Source organism: Siphateles boraxobius, unplaced genomic scaffold (genome assembly GCF_051911475.1).
Source record: "Siphateles boraxobius isolate OS27281-9 unplaced genomic scaffold, OSU_SipBor_1 25, whole genome shotgun sequence".
Lineage (NCBI taxonomy): Eukaryota > Metazoa > Chordata > Actinopteri > Cypriniformes > Leuciscidae > Siphateles > Siphateles boraxobius.
In genome coordinates, this window is record NW_027508866.1 from 32,333,965 (window position 1) to 32,351,471 (window position 17,507).

General features: G+C 38.0%; 1 protein-coding gene across 2 annotated transcripts in view; it reads left to right on the forward strand.

Annotated features, from left to right (window-relative positions):
* Window positions 1–17,188, forward strand: part of vcanb (versican b) — a 31,944-nt gene extending 14,756 nt beyond the window's left edge. The window contains exons 8-16 of one of the 2 annotated variants that reach the window (XM_077243553.1): window positions 1,483–2,664; window positions 2,812–3,675; window positions 3,870–3,989; window positions 4,090–4,203; window positions 10,624–10,782; window positions 12,312–12,394; window positions 14,213–14,357; window positions 14,436–14,618; window positions 16,135–17,188. In XM_077243553.1, coding sequence (XP_077099668.1) covers window positions 1,483–2,664; window positions 2,812–3,675; window positions 3,870–3,989; window positions 4,090–4,203; window positions 10,624–10,782; window positions 12,312–12,394; window positions 14,213–14,357; window positions 14,436–14,618; window positions 16,135–16,268 — 2,984 coding nt within the window. In that variant the 3' untranslated portion in view covers window positions 16,269–17,188. Of the gene's footprint in view, window positions 1–1,482; window positions 3,676–3,869; window positions 3,990–4,089; window positions 4,204–10,623; window positions 10,783–12,311; window positions 12,395–14,212; window positions 14,358–14,435; window positions 14,619–16,134 lie in introns of both variants that reach the window. The other variant, XM_077243552.1, reaches the window with a different exon arrangement.
* Window positions 17,189–17,507: the final 319 nt, after the last annotated feature.

A 17,507-nucleotide genomic window follows, 5' to 3' on the forward strand; every position in this document is an offset into this window, starting at 1 on the left:
ATTGTTGCTAGTCCAAAGCAGCATGTTGTAAATGAGTGACTGGGTTAGGAAACATTGAGATGCAAAATGAATGTAGATCTTGGCTAGAGAGAGGACACATTTGGCTCTGTCGTGATGCCTACTGCTGTCTCGCAAACAACATCTGGACTTATGGAACTTTATGCAGTTGCTTTAGTAGTTGGTTTTGTGTTAAATCTTTAACTCATCCAAAAGTAAAGCTAAAACAGTGGTGCTGCCTACATGCGTAAATAGTGGAAAAGGAAAAAGTTCTTCCATGCCTTCCCATGACCTTAATTGACTTCCAGTGTTGCTGGAAAGAGTGATGAGGTTGATAAACATCTGTAAATGAACTGTAGCCAGTGTTCCTGTCTTGTAGGTCCTGTGGGTCGACATTAATCAGTCGACCCATTTATACCATTTGAGATTGTTAAAGGGGCATCTACTCTAGTAAAACATCAGAGAGAGACAGAGGTGTTGAGTGTGAGAAAGAGTAGCTCTTAAAGCCACAGACAAATGTCTCTTGGGTTAAATGGCAAAGCCTCTTAAAACATCAATCAGCAAAGTAATCACCGCAAGCTAATTACTTTCCCTTACTTCGTCCAGTCTACAGATCAGGTTACCGTGTATGGCTGCTGGTATGACCATCAAGGGAAAGGGATATGTATGTTATTGAGGCCTTTCAGGATGGAGTCAAATTTCTGGCTATATTTCACCCAGTTTAATTTGTAATGTAACAGTAGCTGGAATCACTTTGTTTAATTTTGAACAAGAAGTGGGCCCTGTGATTTCCAATATAGTGACTTTAGGGTCTCACCGGGACATATTTCTGTATGAAATGTATAATAAGCAATTCATTCTACTGTATTTAAGTAGAGCTTCTTATGTAGGAACAATAATAAGTCATATCTTGACAGCCAAAATCATAATTGGCTTGAGCATTTTATTCGCCTCAAGTGAGACTCTAGCCTTTAAGTGAAATATACATGCAGTGCCAGTTTCTAAGATGTCTGTAAAGTAACTTGGAAACATAAAGTTGAAACTGAATATGGAAGCAGGCTTTACAGTAGATCATCATAGATGATCATCATAGATGGTCTAGGGGGGCGGTTGCGGCATAATGGTTAGAGTGTCGGACTAAATATCGACAGGAAACGAGAAAATGAGGTGCCCTTGAGCAAGGCATCTAACCTCCAATTGCTCCCCAGGCGCCGCCGCAATGAATGGCTGCCCACTGCTCTGTGTGCGTGTGTGTGTGTGTGTGTGTGTGTGTGTGTGTGTGTGTGTCTGTTCACTACTCAATGCTCCTAATGTGTGTGCACTTACTTGGATGCAGCGGACAAATTCTGAGTATGAGTTGCCATACTTTGGCCTTCACGTCACTTCACTTCAAAGCTGAAAAAAGATGTTGGTTAAATCAGTATCAACTATAAACTAACTCGCTTACAACAAACTTGTGTAATGTCTTTTCCGTTTTGTTTGTAGTTGATGCTGTTCTGAAATTCCTTGGGCACAACACTCAAACCCTAATTGGTGAAACTGAGCCACCTTTGGGCAGTGGATACCCTGATATATATCCCTCGACTCCTGTTACCATCACCCCAGAACTAAGTTTCATTAACGGAAAACACGAGTTGACTCTGAAACCAGACACTGAACAAACTCTGGAAGCCAGAGGAGACCAGTTTGATACTGCTATCCCACCAACAGAAGAAACCACCCCTGATGATGAGAGAAAAATACTGATGGTGGAGGCTGAAGGCATCACTTCTTCCCCTGAGACAAATGAATCTGGCTCAACGACGGAAACCCCAATTCAGCCCCATTTCACAACAAAGACCTCGGGAAGTATAACCACGACCGAGTTTCCCAAGTTTGCAACTAAGTCTCCAAGCCAGGAGATGGCCTCACAAGCCATATCATTTCGCACACCGAAGTTCGAAGAAGGTTCTGGGATGCGCCCAACAGATGATGAAGAGGAATTGACACCAATGGAAGGTTCTGCAGATGACACGCTGCCAACAACGGCATCTAATGACCCGGATATGGTAGTTACTGATGAGACTGAAATAGCTGAAACAGAGAAGACTGCACAGACATTTGGGCTGGATTGCTCCTCCAAAGGACCATTTGTTACAACTCCAGAATCCAGAACTGTAGAAGAAGAAATGAAGCCAGAAACAGAAGATTTTGAGGGCTCCACCTCCGCTGAAGAAGAAGGCTCGGGACAAGATATATATTCAGGAGAAGAACCAAAACATTCAACTTTATCTCCATCTTTCACTGTTTCTTCTCACATCTCTATAAGTTCCTTAACAAGTACTCATCCCAAAGAGCCAAGGCAGCCTGCTAGTTTGTCTTTGTCCAGTACAGAGCCTATGATTCAGGTGGTCTCAACTTTTCAAACAGGGGCAATCTCAGGGGAAAGCACTGCTTATATTAAACATTATGAGAAAAACCAAAACAGAAGTACAACTGAGAGTCCCTTGTTGGTCCCTGAGATTGAACAAGGTGTTGACACAGTCTTCCCCATCTCTGAGGACATCAGCTCTGGTGATCAGCCAACTGAACCATTCTCAAATCAACTTTTCACTACAACTATTGTTCCATCCCTTTTCATTCAACAAACTGAAGAAATGAGCATTTCAAATACTAAAGTATTTGAAGGTTCTGCAGAAGACACAACACCATTGAGTTTTACCAGTGTCCAAACTCAAACAAAAGTCAAAATCCAAAGTTCAGAAACCACCATTCTGCCCACTGATGGTCTTAGAGCAGTAATGTCTTCCTCCCAAGAAAATCTGGGAAATCAAGGTTCTGCAGAAGACACAACACCGTCGAGTTTTACCAGTGTCCAAACTCAAACAAAATCCACAACCCAAAGTTCAGAAACCACCATTCTGCCCACTGATGGTCTTACAGCAGTAATGTCCTCCTCCCAAGAAAATCTGGGAAATCAAGGTTCTGCAGAAGACACAACACCGTGGAGTTTTACCAGTGTCCAAACTCAAACAAAATCCACAATCCAAAGTTCAGAGACCACCATTCTGCCTACTGATGGTCTTAGAGCAGTAATGTCCTCCTCCCAAGAAAATCTGGGAAATCAAGGTTCTGCAGAAGACACAACACCGTGGAGTTTTACCAGTGTCCAAACTCAAACAAAATCCACAATCCAAAGTTCAGAGACCACCATTCTGCCCACTGATGGTCTTAGAGCAGTGATGTCTTCCTCCCAAGAAAATCTTGGAAATCAAGTTTTAATCCAAAAAGCATCTTCAGAAGACACAAGCACCTCAGTGCAGACACCTGAGACTTTAGAGGAGACAACACAAGAAATATCACATTCTCCACCTGGATTCTCAACGGAGAAGCCTCTCACTTCATCTACTCCAGTTTCCAGTCATCCCTCCACCAGTGTTGCTACAGAATTAAATGAGCAAGAGCTAGTTCAGGTCTCGGATAGAGGCACTACTTCTGCTACAGAAGACATTCTCACCACAACCGAAGCTACAAGTACTGTGGCATTTGAAGCAAATGCCTCAGATTATGAAGATCTGGCAGGTCCTTCAATTGTTGAAGGACAACCACCATCCAGGGAAGAGTTCACCACAAGAAAACCAGAGGTCTGGACGGAATCCAGCTACACTGTTGAGAGCCATGATATGCTGGATTTGCAAGGTACAGTTTCACATAATATATATTATTTTGTATCTCATAAATTATCTTGCTTATCTTGTATAGTTGTGAATAGATAATTTCCAAAATTTCTATCTTGAGGTTTACAACTAATGTAATTACTTTATTTGCTTCGTAGTTCATTTGTCCATAGCGGATATGTCCATCCACTAATAGATGTGTACTTGTTATTTCAGGTCTCACACTTTGCTCGGTCAATGTCAATTTGTGTGAAAATGGTGGAACATGCTATTCTAATGGAAAAGGAAATATTTGTGTCTGCATGCCTGGATTCGGTGGGGAACATTGTGAAAATGGTTTGAACCCTTTAATTCTTTCAGTTTTATTCACTTTTAATTAACTTTTTTAGAGTTTCTGTAAGATTAGTAATATATTTTCATATCCTAATTCTTGTAGACATTGATGAATGCCAGTCGAACCCTTGTCGCAATGGAGCTACATGCATTGATGGGTTGAACTCTTTCAGTTGTGTCTGTCTGCCCAGCTATTCAGGAGCCCACTGTGAGCAAGGTATAAAAACATGATGCTATACAATTGTTTTAATTAAGCTACTAAAATAAATTCTTAAAGGTTATTTTTTTGTGTTTTTGCAACTAAATGTGGACTGTATCTGTGGCATGCTAAGTTGCTATGCGATTCTATAACATCATTTTACACGCAATGCCTAATGTATAAATGTTGTAGTTTTTTCCTGAAACAAGATGATTAAACATGATGAGTGCCAGCTAAGTTTCCGATAAGTGAAAATTTTCTATAACTCGTTTTATATTTGAAGGAGCTGGTGAATGGAATATGTTATGATTTTATGGGGCTATTTTCTAAATAGTGAATAGTGTCTGTTTAATAATTCCACTGAAGCGAATTGAATATGGTGGTCAGTCCAAACTTTTAGCAATGGACAAACCAAACCACACAGTTCATCACATCTGGCAGGCCTGATCCTCCAGAAGGTCTGCGGTATGGTGTCCAGAGGGATGTAAACAGATTTGTGCCAACAATAGGGCTCAGAGAATAGGTCAGCCAGTCAGCGACAGTACAGCCTTGTCCTTTAAACCCACCACACTTCTCACAAATTAGCAATCCGCTGAGCTTTTTCTGAGCCAACTGCCTTACTTGGCATGGTCCCTGGCACATTAGAGTGGCTACGTAAATGATGAGTGTATTTTCCTTTGGTCGCCTCGTCATACTTGTCCACCACAAAAGCATGACTTGGTAGGTCCCAAGCATAGGCTGTGACTCTTAGAAGGCTTCGGAAACTAATTAAAGCCTGCATGAAATGACGTTTGCAACGCACTGAACTTTATAATGTGGCCTTTCGCCTTTCAGCGCAAGGTGTAACCACCATATGCACTGAGGGGAAGCCCCCCCCCCCCCCCCCCATTTCTCTCCATTACGCACTGCTCTGTTTATTGTTAAGATGGCAGATAGATTAATTTTTTTAATTTTTAGGCTGACCAACAGAAACATATAGTGATGCAAACTACAGTTTTACAGAAAGTGCATTTCAGAAATGTACATTGAAAAATACAGTTAGTTAATCATGTATTAATTTAGGGCATAACATATCGCCGGCGTCGAGTCGTCTCTTCACAGGCGTTTAGTCATCTCATCGCAGGTGTTGGGGCATCTGAAGTCTCCGTGAGAGGCTGGATACAAGCTGGAGCTGACGAACGATATTTACCTCGGAACTAGCGTCCCGAGATAACGGCAGAAAAGCAGATGGGAAATAATTAGCATAGCTGCTGTCCGTAATATTAATGCATTCGATCTGATTCAACAGTAGTATAAAGCATTATGTGAATGCTTGGCTAAAGAGATGCGTCTTTAATCTAGTTTTAAACTGGGACAGCGAGTCTGAGCCTCGAACAATATCAGGAAGGCTATCCCAGAGTTTAGAGGCTAAATGTGAGTATGTCCTCCCTCCTTTAGTGGACTTAGATATCCTAGGAATGACCAGAAGCCTTGAATTTGTGATCTTAAAGAACGCGATGGATTGTAGGGCGATAGAAGGTCCATTAAATACACAGGAGCTAGCCCATTTAGGGCTTTATAGGTCAGTAGTAATACTTTGTAAATGATACTTAACTTAATAGGTAACCAGTGTAGAGATGATAAAATTGGTGTTATATGATCATATTTTCTTGACCTAGTAAGAACTCTAGCAGCTGCATTTTGCACTAACTGTAGCTTGTTTATTGAGGATGCAGGACAGCCAGCTAATAAAGCATTACAGTAATCTAGTCTCGAGGTCATGAATGCATGAACTAACTTTTCTGCATCAGAAACAGATAGCATGTTCCGTAGCTTTTGTTTCTTAGGTGGAAAAAGTTGTTGTCGAGTATAAAACCCAGGTCTTTTACTGTAGTGGATAAAGTAACAGGACATCCTTCTAAATTAAAGTTGTATTGTACGAGGTTTTGTGGGTAGATTTTTTGGACCAATAAGTAATACCTCCGTTGTATCTGAATTTAATAGCAGGAAATTACATGACATCCAGCATTTTATATCTTTAAGACACTCTGTCAATTTAGATGAGTTAGTGTTTTCATCTGGTCTTGATGAAATATATAATTGAGTGTCATCAGCATAACAGTGGAAATTAATTCCATGTTTTCTTATAATATTACTGTCACGGTTTTGATGTGTTCAGTTCAGTTCTGTGATCTTGTTTCCCCCTGTCTTTGTAATTTTTGGTTTAGTCCTGTTAGTTTTTCCCTGTCTGTTTAATTAGAAATTCCCATCACCTGTGTCTTGTTAATTATCCCGTTAGCCCCAGTACATTTAAGCCCTGTGTTTTCCCTCAGTGTTTGTTGGTCGTCGTCCATGTATGGTTGTGTGTACTGAATTCCTGGAGTTCTTTCCTTTGTTCCTGTATGTTTCTGGAAGCTTAGTTTGTAAATAAATTAATTACATTGAAGTTCCCGTGTCCTCGTCTTCAGCAACCTGCACAAACCTGAATATTACCAATAGCAGAGGGCCTATAGATGGAACGAGGGAACACCGATCCTTGCGGCACTCCATAGTCTACTGACGTTATCTTAGATTTTTCCCCATTTAAACAGACAAAATGGTAACGGTCTGATAAGTACAATCTAAACCAGCTTAAAGCCTGTCCCTTAACACCAGTGTAGTTTTGTAGTCGATCCAAGAGTATTTTATGATCTATAGTGTCGAACGCAGCGCTAAGATCGAGTTGAACTAGTATTGAGATACAGCCTTGGTGAGAAGCTAAAAATAATCATTTGTAATTTTAACTAGCGCAGCTTCTGTGCTATGATGAGGTCTAAATCCTGACTGTAATTTTTCATAGATATCATTTTCTTGCAAGAAAGAGCGCAATTGAGCGGACACAACGTTTTCTAGTATTTTAGACATAAATGGAAGATTTGAAATGGGTCTGTAATTTGCTAGGTTATTTGGATCTAATTGTGGTTTCTTAATAAGAGGTTTTATTACTGCCAGCTTGAATATTCTTGGAACATGACCTAAAAATATATTTTGTGTATTTTGTGTATATTTTAAATATTAAAAAAATATTTAGTGTCCTTCATGTGTAGTGTAACGAAACAAAACTTTTTTTGTTGTTTTTTTGACATATTAGACAAACAAGTGCATATTTTTAAATAAAATGTTATTTGCAAATAGTTTAAATGAATTACTTCACAACTATATTGGCTATAATTAGACCTAGAACTTATTTTACCGTTCTTATTTCTTCTTTATTCCCTTAAATCGCTTTTAATCCTTTAATTATTTCATTTCTTTACCAATATTATTAGTAGTGTTTGCTATGGCAATAGCAGATCTAAGTCAAAAGACTGACTTAGATCTAAATATTTTAACGCCATTTCACATGGGACTGACAGACGCTGACCAACTGCAACGGACAAGTTCATCTGGTATTGTCGGATCAGTGTCGGCTTCTGTTGGCATTGGTCGATGCTTGTTTACTCAGATTGTTGAATCTGTGTTTGTAAAGTTGTATAATGTCTAATTGACATTGTAATCGTGTGATTGCCCGCGTTCATCAGCATTTGTCAGTGAAGTGAGAATAGCATTATACTGTATGTAGAAATTAACTATAACCAAGTTTAAAAGATGCTTTAAAAGTATTTTTCATTGTTTATTCTTCTTTTGTGTCATTGATTTAACTAATGTTAGTATAATATAAACTTATTGTGTGTGATACCAGGTCTTCGTGACATGTTGTCTCTAAACCATCACATGAGGCTTGAACGGGTAACAAAGCATTTTATCTGTAGGTGCTAAATCTGCTGGCACGCTGATAACTTAGTCTGGCCATTGGTTTGGCATTGTTCTGATAAGGGGTCAGGCTTTGATATGCATGAAATGAAGATAAAATTGGTACAAATCACTTTGGCATACAAAGAGTGTCTTGTTGGTGTGCAGTGAGAGCCTTTTTTACAGTTAGCTCCCATTACCATCGAAATGTTCAGTGATGCACTTAATATGAGAACATCCCTTTTGGGGTGTCTGTTGTGGTTTTCACTATGACAAACAACTCATAGAAAAAAAAATATTGAATCTCTTTTCAACGTGGCTGTGGACAGTGTTTAATGTTTGAGGATGATGAAATCAAGCCATTCTCCTCCAATGACATGAAGCAGGGTTGGGACAAGGGTTTCTTGGCCCTTCTTTTCTGTTCCCTCACTTTAAAGGTGAGACCCCTTAGGATTCTGGCAAGGCGATTGCAATTGGCATATGGGTCTGTACTGCAAAAGCAGCTGGAATCAGTTAATGAATCGTTGTTTGTCCAAGAGGCTCATGGAGACCCCTTTGAGTTATGTTGGGGACAAGCCACAGTATAGAAACCCTCAAACACCTCCCTAAGTCTTGTCTAGGGCTATCCCTTTAGTTTTACACTATGAAAATAATCAGTCGACTTATGAATGAGAGAATGTCTTAACTTTGAAGAGAGCTATTAACCTTCTCAGGACTTGACATTTCACTCACTTGCACAGGCTTGGCGGTCGTGTTGGGCGTTGGTCCCCCAATGGATTGGTTCCAGCTTCATACAAAATATTGCTGCCATTAGTCAGCAGAGCTAATCTTCTCCATGCAAACACATCACCTCTGAGGACATCTGTTTTCTCAGGCTTTTTAGCTAAAGATCAGGGGAGAAAGTAAAAAGCCGAACTCTTGCGTTCCATGAGAAATAAAAAAAGACACTTTTTTTAAATACAGTTCTTTTTAATCAGTGAAGCTGAATTTGGACCTTTGTTGACAGTTGAAAACAATTAATTCATAGCTGCTGCGTTAAACTTTGTGATATTGCGATAAATGCAATATTTTAGCCAAAATTTGAAATAGCATTTGACAGAACTTTGGGTAAAAAAGAGTCCTTGTCGTGACCAAGATGCCTTGCCAAGAAAAAGTACAAAAGCTCTCCATTTTGTTCTGACAAACGGGGCTTTTGTACCGGGTAGTTCGAGGAACTAGGCACCAGGGTGGTTCCCCGAGAACTAATGGTTCCCTTAGGAACATTTTCCTGGTTGTGTTCGCACCACCAGTAGGAACTCTGAAGTGACGTAAGCCACGCTTGTTGTTGTGACTTTTATTTTGATGGTGTAGCAGACCTTCATTAGTTTACGATCTGTCTAATAAGTTATTAGATAGAACTGTTATACATAGAAAGTAGACAGTATTTGCAAAGGTATTAGCATATGCCATGTGGTTGATGTCCAGTGTTACTGAGCAGAAATACATAATCGGTTTTGGCTTGGTCCCCTCAAAGTTGCGTTGGATTTTCTCCTCAGCATAAAGGTTAAGAGGCCCATCTATCACTGTTTTCCATGTTTGTAGAGTTAGTTTCTGGAGTAAAATATGTGTTTACACATCTTTTTTTTAAAATGGCGGGTCCTGGTGTTTCGCGTGCGTTCGGCCAATCAGCGTGCACTAACGTCACTGGTAGTTCCTATAGTGCTGGTTTAGACCCTACTAAGAAGTAAGATCTAAATTAGTTTCTCCAAAAGGAGTTCCTATACTGAAATCGTTCCTAGTTCCTGCAGTGCGAACACGCCAAAATCCGGTTACTTCTGCCAATAGTTCTAGGAACTATGAAAAGGTTCCTCCAGTGTGAAAGCCCCTAAAGAGCTAAAGTTGCATGCAACAGCCAGTTTCTAGTTACTGACTGGTGGTTACAGTATTTGTACTGATTTGATCCATTGTCTGTATTAGTTCTACTGTAGGTCTCCCGAAAAAAGTAGGCAATTTAAAATCCACAACTGACACTGGAGGGAACAATATATATTCTCAAGTAAATTTGAGATTTGTATATTATTGTAGCAATTATAATAGATTTTCTAATATATAGTACATGCACTATGCTATGACAGCAGTTTGGACATTCAAGGCAAAGGACGAAGTGAGCTTGTAATGGTGTGTAATCAGTTAAAGAAAACAGCACTATGGGCCTTGGGTCTGAGATGATTTACTTGGCCTCATATACTAGTTTTCTTTCCAGCCTCATTAGATGTCATTGTTTGCATTTAGCTTTCACACTGAGCGCTGTGGTCATTAGGGGGTTTCAGTCCAAGTAAAATGTTGATGATCTCCATTGTATGGCATAGAATAAAAAGTGCTTTGCACTAGGTTAACCCAGTTGATGGCAGTACTCGTCAAAACAGATGCAGTTCTGTGTCCATTCTGGACCATAACCATACATGATCTGAAAGACAGACTTGTTCATGGCTAACGCTAAAGAAAATGCCCATCATGAGACGTCTTTTCTTTGATAAACTATGGGCACTATGATGCTTGCTGTAGCTGCATAATGAATTACAAAAGCATTTGCAATTTGAATAGGGGTGCATTGATATGGATGATATTATGGAAGCTATCCAATATGCATTGTCTGTTTTACTCTTCCTCTGTTTCTCATGATTAAAAGTCTGTTATTCAAACTTTCAGATATAGAGGTTTGTGACTTTGGCTGGCACAAGTTTCAGAGCCACTGCTATAAATACTTCACACACCGACGGACATGGGAAGCAGCGGAAAGAGAGTGTCGTCTGCAGGGCGGTCACCTCACCAGCGTCCTGTCCCACGAGGAGCAGCTCTTTGTAAATCGTAAGTTCTTTTTCATGAACTGTGTACTATTGAATTTACGAATGGTATTTGCCAAAGCAGACATCCGTATTGCATTGATAGTTGCATAGGGCTTGAACAAACCCTTAACTCTTTTAGTATTGTATATAGAGAGCTGCAATGATGATGACGTATTTTTGCAGGCCAACCCAAAAATTCAAATCACACTGGTTCCCTCCACAAAAACCCAATAGAATTTTTCAATTGGCTTTTGGATTATTGCAGAAAATAAGTTCTGGAACCAACAAAAGTTTATGATTCTTACACGTTTTGTTAATCAACCTTCACAAATGACCACAACTTTTTGATGCCTAAATACAATCGTCAGTAGTCAAAAGCTAAACGTAGGCGATAAAAGAACTTCACCACAGTCGTCACCACCTTTACGCTTCCCCCAAATCTTATGTCTTTATGTAAAAACATTTTCCCTGAAAGTTTGAGGTAAAATAGATTGCAAGAGTGCGATTATAAACACAATGAGGCTGTGAAAGTGGACTAGTGAGTAATGTCCCAGGCAACCTCAGTAGTCCAATTTAGGCACTTGTTAGCAACCAGCTTTTTCACGTCAAGAAAGAGCTTTAAAAAATCCAAAGGGGGTATTATTGATGTATTTAATATGTAATCATTTGATTAGAATAAAATGTGAAAATATCTTGAGTGTCAGGCATTTAACCAAAAAAAACCTTTGACTTTAGGACTGTGGGACTGAAAGTGCATATATACTAACTCGTTTCCGTGTTTTGCCCTACAAAAATACATCATCTGCATCAATCTAAAGAATTGCTGTAAAAACCAAAAGAACATTTCAGCAACTGTATAGCAATAGTTTTGGCAAACACCCACAGCAGCCTAACATTGTGGTGGCAAGTTTTGACAGATAGTCTACATTTTCATCAAATGTATAAAATCTAGTTTTATTTCTGTAAGTTTTAAATAGGGGGCAGATATTCAGGACCAAATGACCCTCCAATGATTAAACAAAGCATATGTCATATTAAAAGTGCTTGACCACGCTGTTGACTCCAAACTAAACAAACTTCATCTTGGCTGCTCCATTTGCTCCATTTATTTGTCATTTGATGAGTGGTTTGTTATAACTGATTTCCTGCTATTTTCACTTCAGCCAGGTAGTCTATTAAAGATGTCAAAGAATTTTGCAAAGGTCCTCACACAAAAAGATTAGTAGCTTAAAGATGTTTTTTCTATGTTAAAATATGTTCTCATTTCCTAGTTTAATATGCAGAGACAACTATAACTGGGCTTATTATCCCCAAAAGTATAAGCATGTGGTGCTATCAAAACATTGCTCTGTTTATTTGAGTTCCCCGACCAGTCTGACACAGCAGTTTGAAGCGGGAACTATCCATTTTTCCCACCAAAAGCAGCAGAATGAAACAGACAACCAGTAGCATAAAACAGAAATCTATACAACTTGTGCACTAAATCTTAAGTCTTCTAAAGTTATATGATTGTTTGCATGTACTTGACAGAGATGTGTAATTGTCTTGTAGGTTTGGGCCATGACTATCAGTGGATCGGGCTGAATGATAAAATGTTTAACAATGATTTCCGCTGGACTGATGGACACCCTATGGTAAGATGGGATTCATTATTTTGATCCTAAAAATGTCTGTTTATTAGATGCACTTCTGTGTTCCATGTGTCCAGGATTGCAGAGATATGAGTCATTCTTCTTTTTTCTTCTTTTTTTTTGAAAGTGATTAAATGATGTTGTTTAATCCTGAAATTAGAATTAAAAACCAAGTATAAAATTGTGCCACCCAAGTGTAGCCTCACTGTTTCTCTACAATAAACCATGAGATGATGCTAATGCTAATGGGAAAGTTCTTGCTTTAGCATTTCTATAATCCTGTAACAGAAGCGGTAAAAAAGATGAGAACCACACTCAACAATAATTAATCAATTTTAAAATACCGGTATTACTTTATTTTACAGTGTCCTTGTTACATATGTTACACGTACTTACCATAGTAATAGGAGTAAATTATGCATAATTACTTGCAACTAGCCCTCATCCAAATCCTAATCCTACCCTAACCCTACAGTAATTACATGTAGTTGCTTAAAATTACTCAGTACTTAAATATATAATTACACTGTAACAATGACACCTTAAAATAAAGTGTAACCAAAAAAACATACTAATCCGAATGCAAAACTGCACATTTTGCAAAAGTTGAATGTTCCATGTTAAATTCAGCAAGTGAAGTCCAGTTATCATCTTAAAAATATGGGTGTTTTGAGTTTTAAGAATGTTTTGACTTTTGACAATTCATTAAATTATTGCTGTAGGTTTTAAAAATGTTGATGTTGTTTGTAGTTAATTTCTCATGCAGAAAATAGGAAGAGTGCATTGCATTGTGGGATACAGTATTCTACATACAGTAGTGTGCTTTGGTTGTATAATGCATATTTTGGCTAATTTCTATGTTATCTGGGTATTCCATGCATACTGAAAATTTGCATACTGTCTACAGTGTATACATCTTATTTTGCAACACAGAAGTAGCTATTTCCTGTAAATGTGTGAAACTTCTGATTTATTAATGACAATGGGTAAATAACTGGAAGAATATCAAAAGTTCAGTAAACAGTAAAACTTTTTGTTTATGATTACAATAATAATTGCTGCACCTGCTCTTACATTAAAAATAAGGTGGACACATAGCTACAACATACTGCAAAAATAGTTGTAGCTTTTTTATTTTATATTAAGTAGTATGTTATTGTGACTGTCTGAAAGTCATTACAACATAAAAGCTGGTAAACCATGGGGACAAAATGTCCTGACAAAGATCGCAATATCCAAAATCCTTGTCCGTGCGGTTAAAATGTTTGGTCCCCCATGAGGAAAACAACATATAAATCATATTAAGTGATGTTGTTTGAAAATGCAAGTTTTAGGGTTTGAGGATAGAATATATTATACAGTTTATACAGTATAAAAATCCTTATGTCTATGGAAAGTCCCCATGAAACATGAAAATGTGTTTGTTTGTTTGTGTGTATGTATGTATTTATATGCATATATTAAAATGATATATATATATATTATAAATATAAATTTTGTAATGACCTTGCGTCATTCTGTTTTTTTGTTTTGTTTTGTTATTTATTTTATGTTTTTTTCTGCCTTTTTTCTTTTACGCATGAAATGGGGCTTGTGTGTTTGTATTCATCCCATGCAAATTGAATGCAGCAGTACATTTTGTTTGGATAACGCATCATCCCTTTTCCCATTTCTATCAAGGAAAGTCCCATGTAGCCCTTCCAGATGTGTATAAAATTCATTCTATTTTAATTCTTACATGTGATATTTGCACCCTCGTGTGGGCACATGCAGTGTTGCACGAATAGAATAACACACTCTACTTGTTTTCCTGTGCACTAGCAATTTGAGAACTGGAGACAGGGACAGCCGGACAGCTTCTTCTCCACGGGTGAGGACTGCGTGGTGATGATCTGGCATGTGAACGGCCAGTGGAATGATGTGCCGTGCAATTACCACCTGACCTTCACCTGCAAGAAGGGCACTGGTGAGACCTCCTCAGCTAGTCTGCAGTGTTACTTACTGTGAGTTCATTGTCTTTGACCTTCTTTTTCCTCTGTCCCAGTGTCCTGTGGTCAGCCTCCTGTCATAAAAGACGCCCATATCTATGGCAGCATGAAGCCACGTTATGAAATCAACTCTCTGGTCAGGTACCACTGCAAGGACGGCTTCATCCAAAGACACGTTCCAACAATCAGATGCCGAGAAGATGGCCACTGGGACAAGCCCAAGATCACATGCTTGAATCGTAAGTCTCTGATTATAGTGCTGTTTTATTATTATTTATATATTATTAAAGTTTTGAATTTGTTTTTATTTTTATATTTTCAGTTGTCATTTTCATTAAATTTTTAGTTTTAGTAATTTTTTGGTCATGTTTTTAAACTTAATACATATATTACATTAGATTACATGTAATCAGTTACTACCAAGCACCATATATATATATATATATATATATATATATATATATATATATATATATATATGTGGGTAGTAAACGATTACATGTAATATGGATTACGTAATCAGATTCCAAAAAATAAGTACTTGTAATTACATTATATTATGTTTTAAAATACATTTTGATTACATGATTACATGTTGTTCTCACAATGGTAGTAAATTATTCATAATTCATTGGTCATTGATTCAGGTCAAAAGTAATCAAAAAGTAGTCAGATCAAATTAACTTAAATGTGTAATGTAATGGATTATGTTACTTACTAAAATTTTTGTCTTGTAACTTGGAATCAGTGACCGACTACAATTTATAAGTACATTTTTAGGTTTTCAAGTTTAAGCTTTTTATTAAAAAAATATTATTAACTGAAACCAGTCACACAAAAACATATTTGCTATTTAAAGGGATAGGTCACCCAAAAATGAAAATTCTGTCAGTATTTACTCACCCTCATGTTGTTCCAGCCCCGTATAAGACCTTCGTTCATCTTCGGAACACGAATTAAGATATTTTTGATTAAATCTGAGAGCTGGATCACTCCTCCATAGGCTTCTTAAGGATTGAAACTGGCCAGCCTCGAAAAGTTATTAAAGACATCGTTAAAATAGTCCAAGTAACTACAGTGGCTCAATCTTAAGTTTATCAAGCGATGAGAATACTTTTTGTGCGCAAAAAAACAAAAAAATAACGACTTTATTTCAACTATACATTTCCTTCTCTGTGGGCCTCTAGTCAGTAAACTTAGTGTAATAGCGCAGTGCTACGTCACACATAGGCTCACTATTGGCCCAAGCTGGTCATGTGGGTGATGCGTGTGACGTACAACAACAAGAACTCTACGCTTTTACACTAGTGAACTGACTAGAGGCCCACAGAGAAGGACATGAATAGTTGAAATGAAGACGTTATTTTTGTTTTTTTGCACACAAAAAGTATTCTCGTCGTTTGATAAACTTAAGATTGAGCCACTGTAGTCACTTGGACTATTTTAACGATGTCTTTAATAACTTTTCGAGGCCAGCAAGTTTCATTCCTTTTGAAGCCTATGGAGGAGTATGGAGGAGTGATCCAGCTCTCAGATTTCATTAAAAATATCTTAACTAGTGTTCCGAAGATGAACGAAGGTCTTACGGGGTTGGAACAACATGAGGGTGAGTAAGTACTTACAGAATTTTCATTTTTGGGTGAACTAACCCTTTAAGTAAATACTCAAAAAATAACAACTTTCTAAAATATTTATTTTTTTGTAAAAATTGATTTTTGGGTAAAAGTTAACATATCTTTGCCTTTTAATCTGCAGCATCTACCTACCAGAAGACGTATGCACACAAATATCAAAACAATAACTATTACAACAACAGTAAGAGACGCAACAGTGAGTCGGTTCAGTACCATCATCGCTGGTTAAAAACAGCTGAGGACTCCTTACACTGATCTCCATCCAGACCTACAGATGCTTTACATCCACAGAGAAGGTCTTCAGTCGAAAGGGGCGAAGCCAAACTATGTGCCTGATGAATGTTTTAGAGCCGAAGTGAATACCCTGAGGGACTGCAAAAAAAAACTCCATCACACACCCACTGAGAGTGTACTTAATCTTTGACTATGCAATAGTGTACATCGCATATTGTAATAATGTCTTAATGTTTTGACATGGGGAGGGGGTTTCTGGGTGAAATGTATATAGTAGAGATAATGAACAAGTAAAAACAGCTGTGAATGGTGACTGTAATTTGTTAGAAAAGTCATCCGTAACATTTTCTTACGAAGAATGGGATTTCCTTTTTTCTCTGGCTCAATAAAAAAGCACTATGGTACGAGCAGAGTATAAACAAAACAATTACAGTACACACGTACGAGGAGTAAAAGAACAATAGGCATTATATTGTTTCACATTGTGGTAAGGGGGGTTAAAAAGGGATGTCACGGGGCTGGAGGACAAACAATGCTGAAAGGACTGCAACTCATGACTGGAAAACAAATCTTCATCGTCATCTTCCTCGGCAGTATCCTCTCTAGTAGTGAGGATTACTCCGATTACACCAAACTATTGTACACTCTCATAATAATTTTCTCATATGGCATCGAAAATATAGGCTATATTTTAGTTTTTTTTTAATATGTGGGTTTGTAATCATTTTTACTTTTTTAAATGAATGTCGTGGTAAAATATGAAAAATGAATACTGTATGTGTGGTTGAATGAACTAGCAGTTTTGTCAAATATTATTACAAATGTTACACGAAGCCATAGAAGTTTAATTTATTGCTGAAGATACGTAGGCCTATAACAATGAATGAACTGTGAGATTTTAAATAATAAAGCGCTATTAGTATATTATGAACACGTTTAAACCCTGTGTTTGACTGCGTAATTGCATAAAAATCCCACGTTAATTGTGATAGAAAGTTGTTATGGCTGATGTTGACCAAAAGAGGGCGATGTAACAGTAATGGAGATTTTCCCGCGCAATCTTGAAGTTGACGCGTGACGGGAATGAACAGCCTCTGTTTTGACGACTTTCTTCTCAGCGCCTTCCGACATGGTAACGTTGACAAGGTAAGGATGTGGATGGCCGTTAAACATGAACTCTGCTCAATGTTCTTTTGAGATTACATCTGATAATAAATGGAGAATTCCAAGAGGGTCCTCTCTCTGACCTCACACCATCGG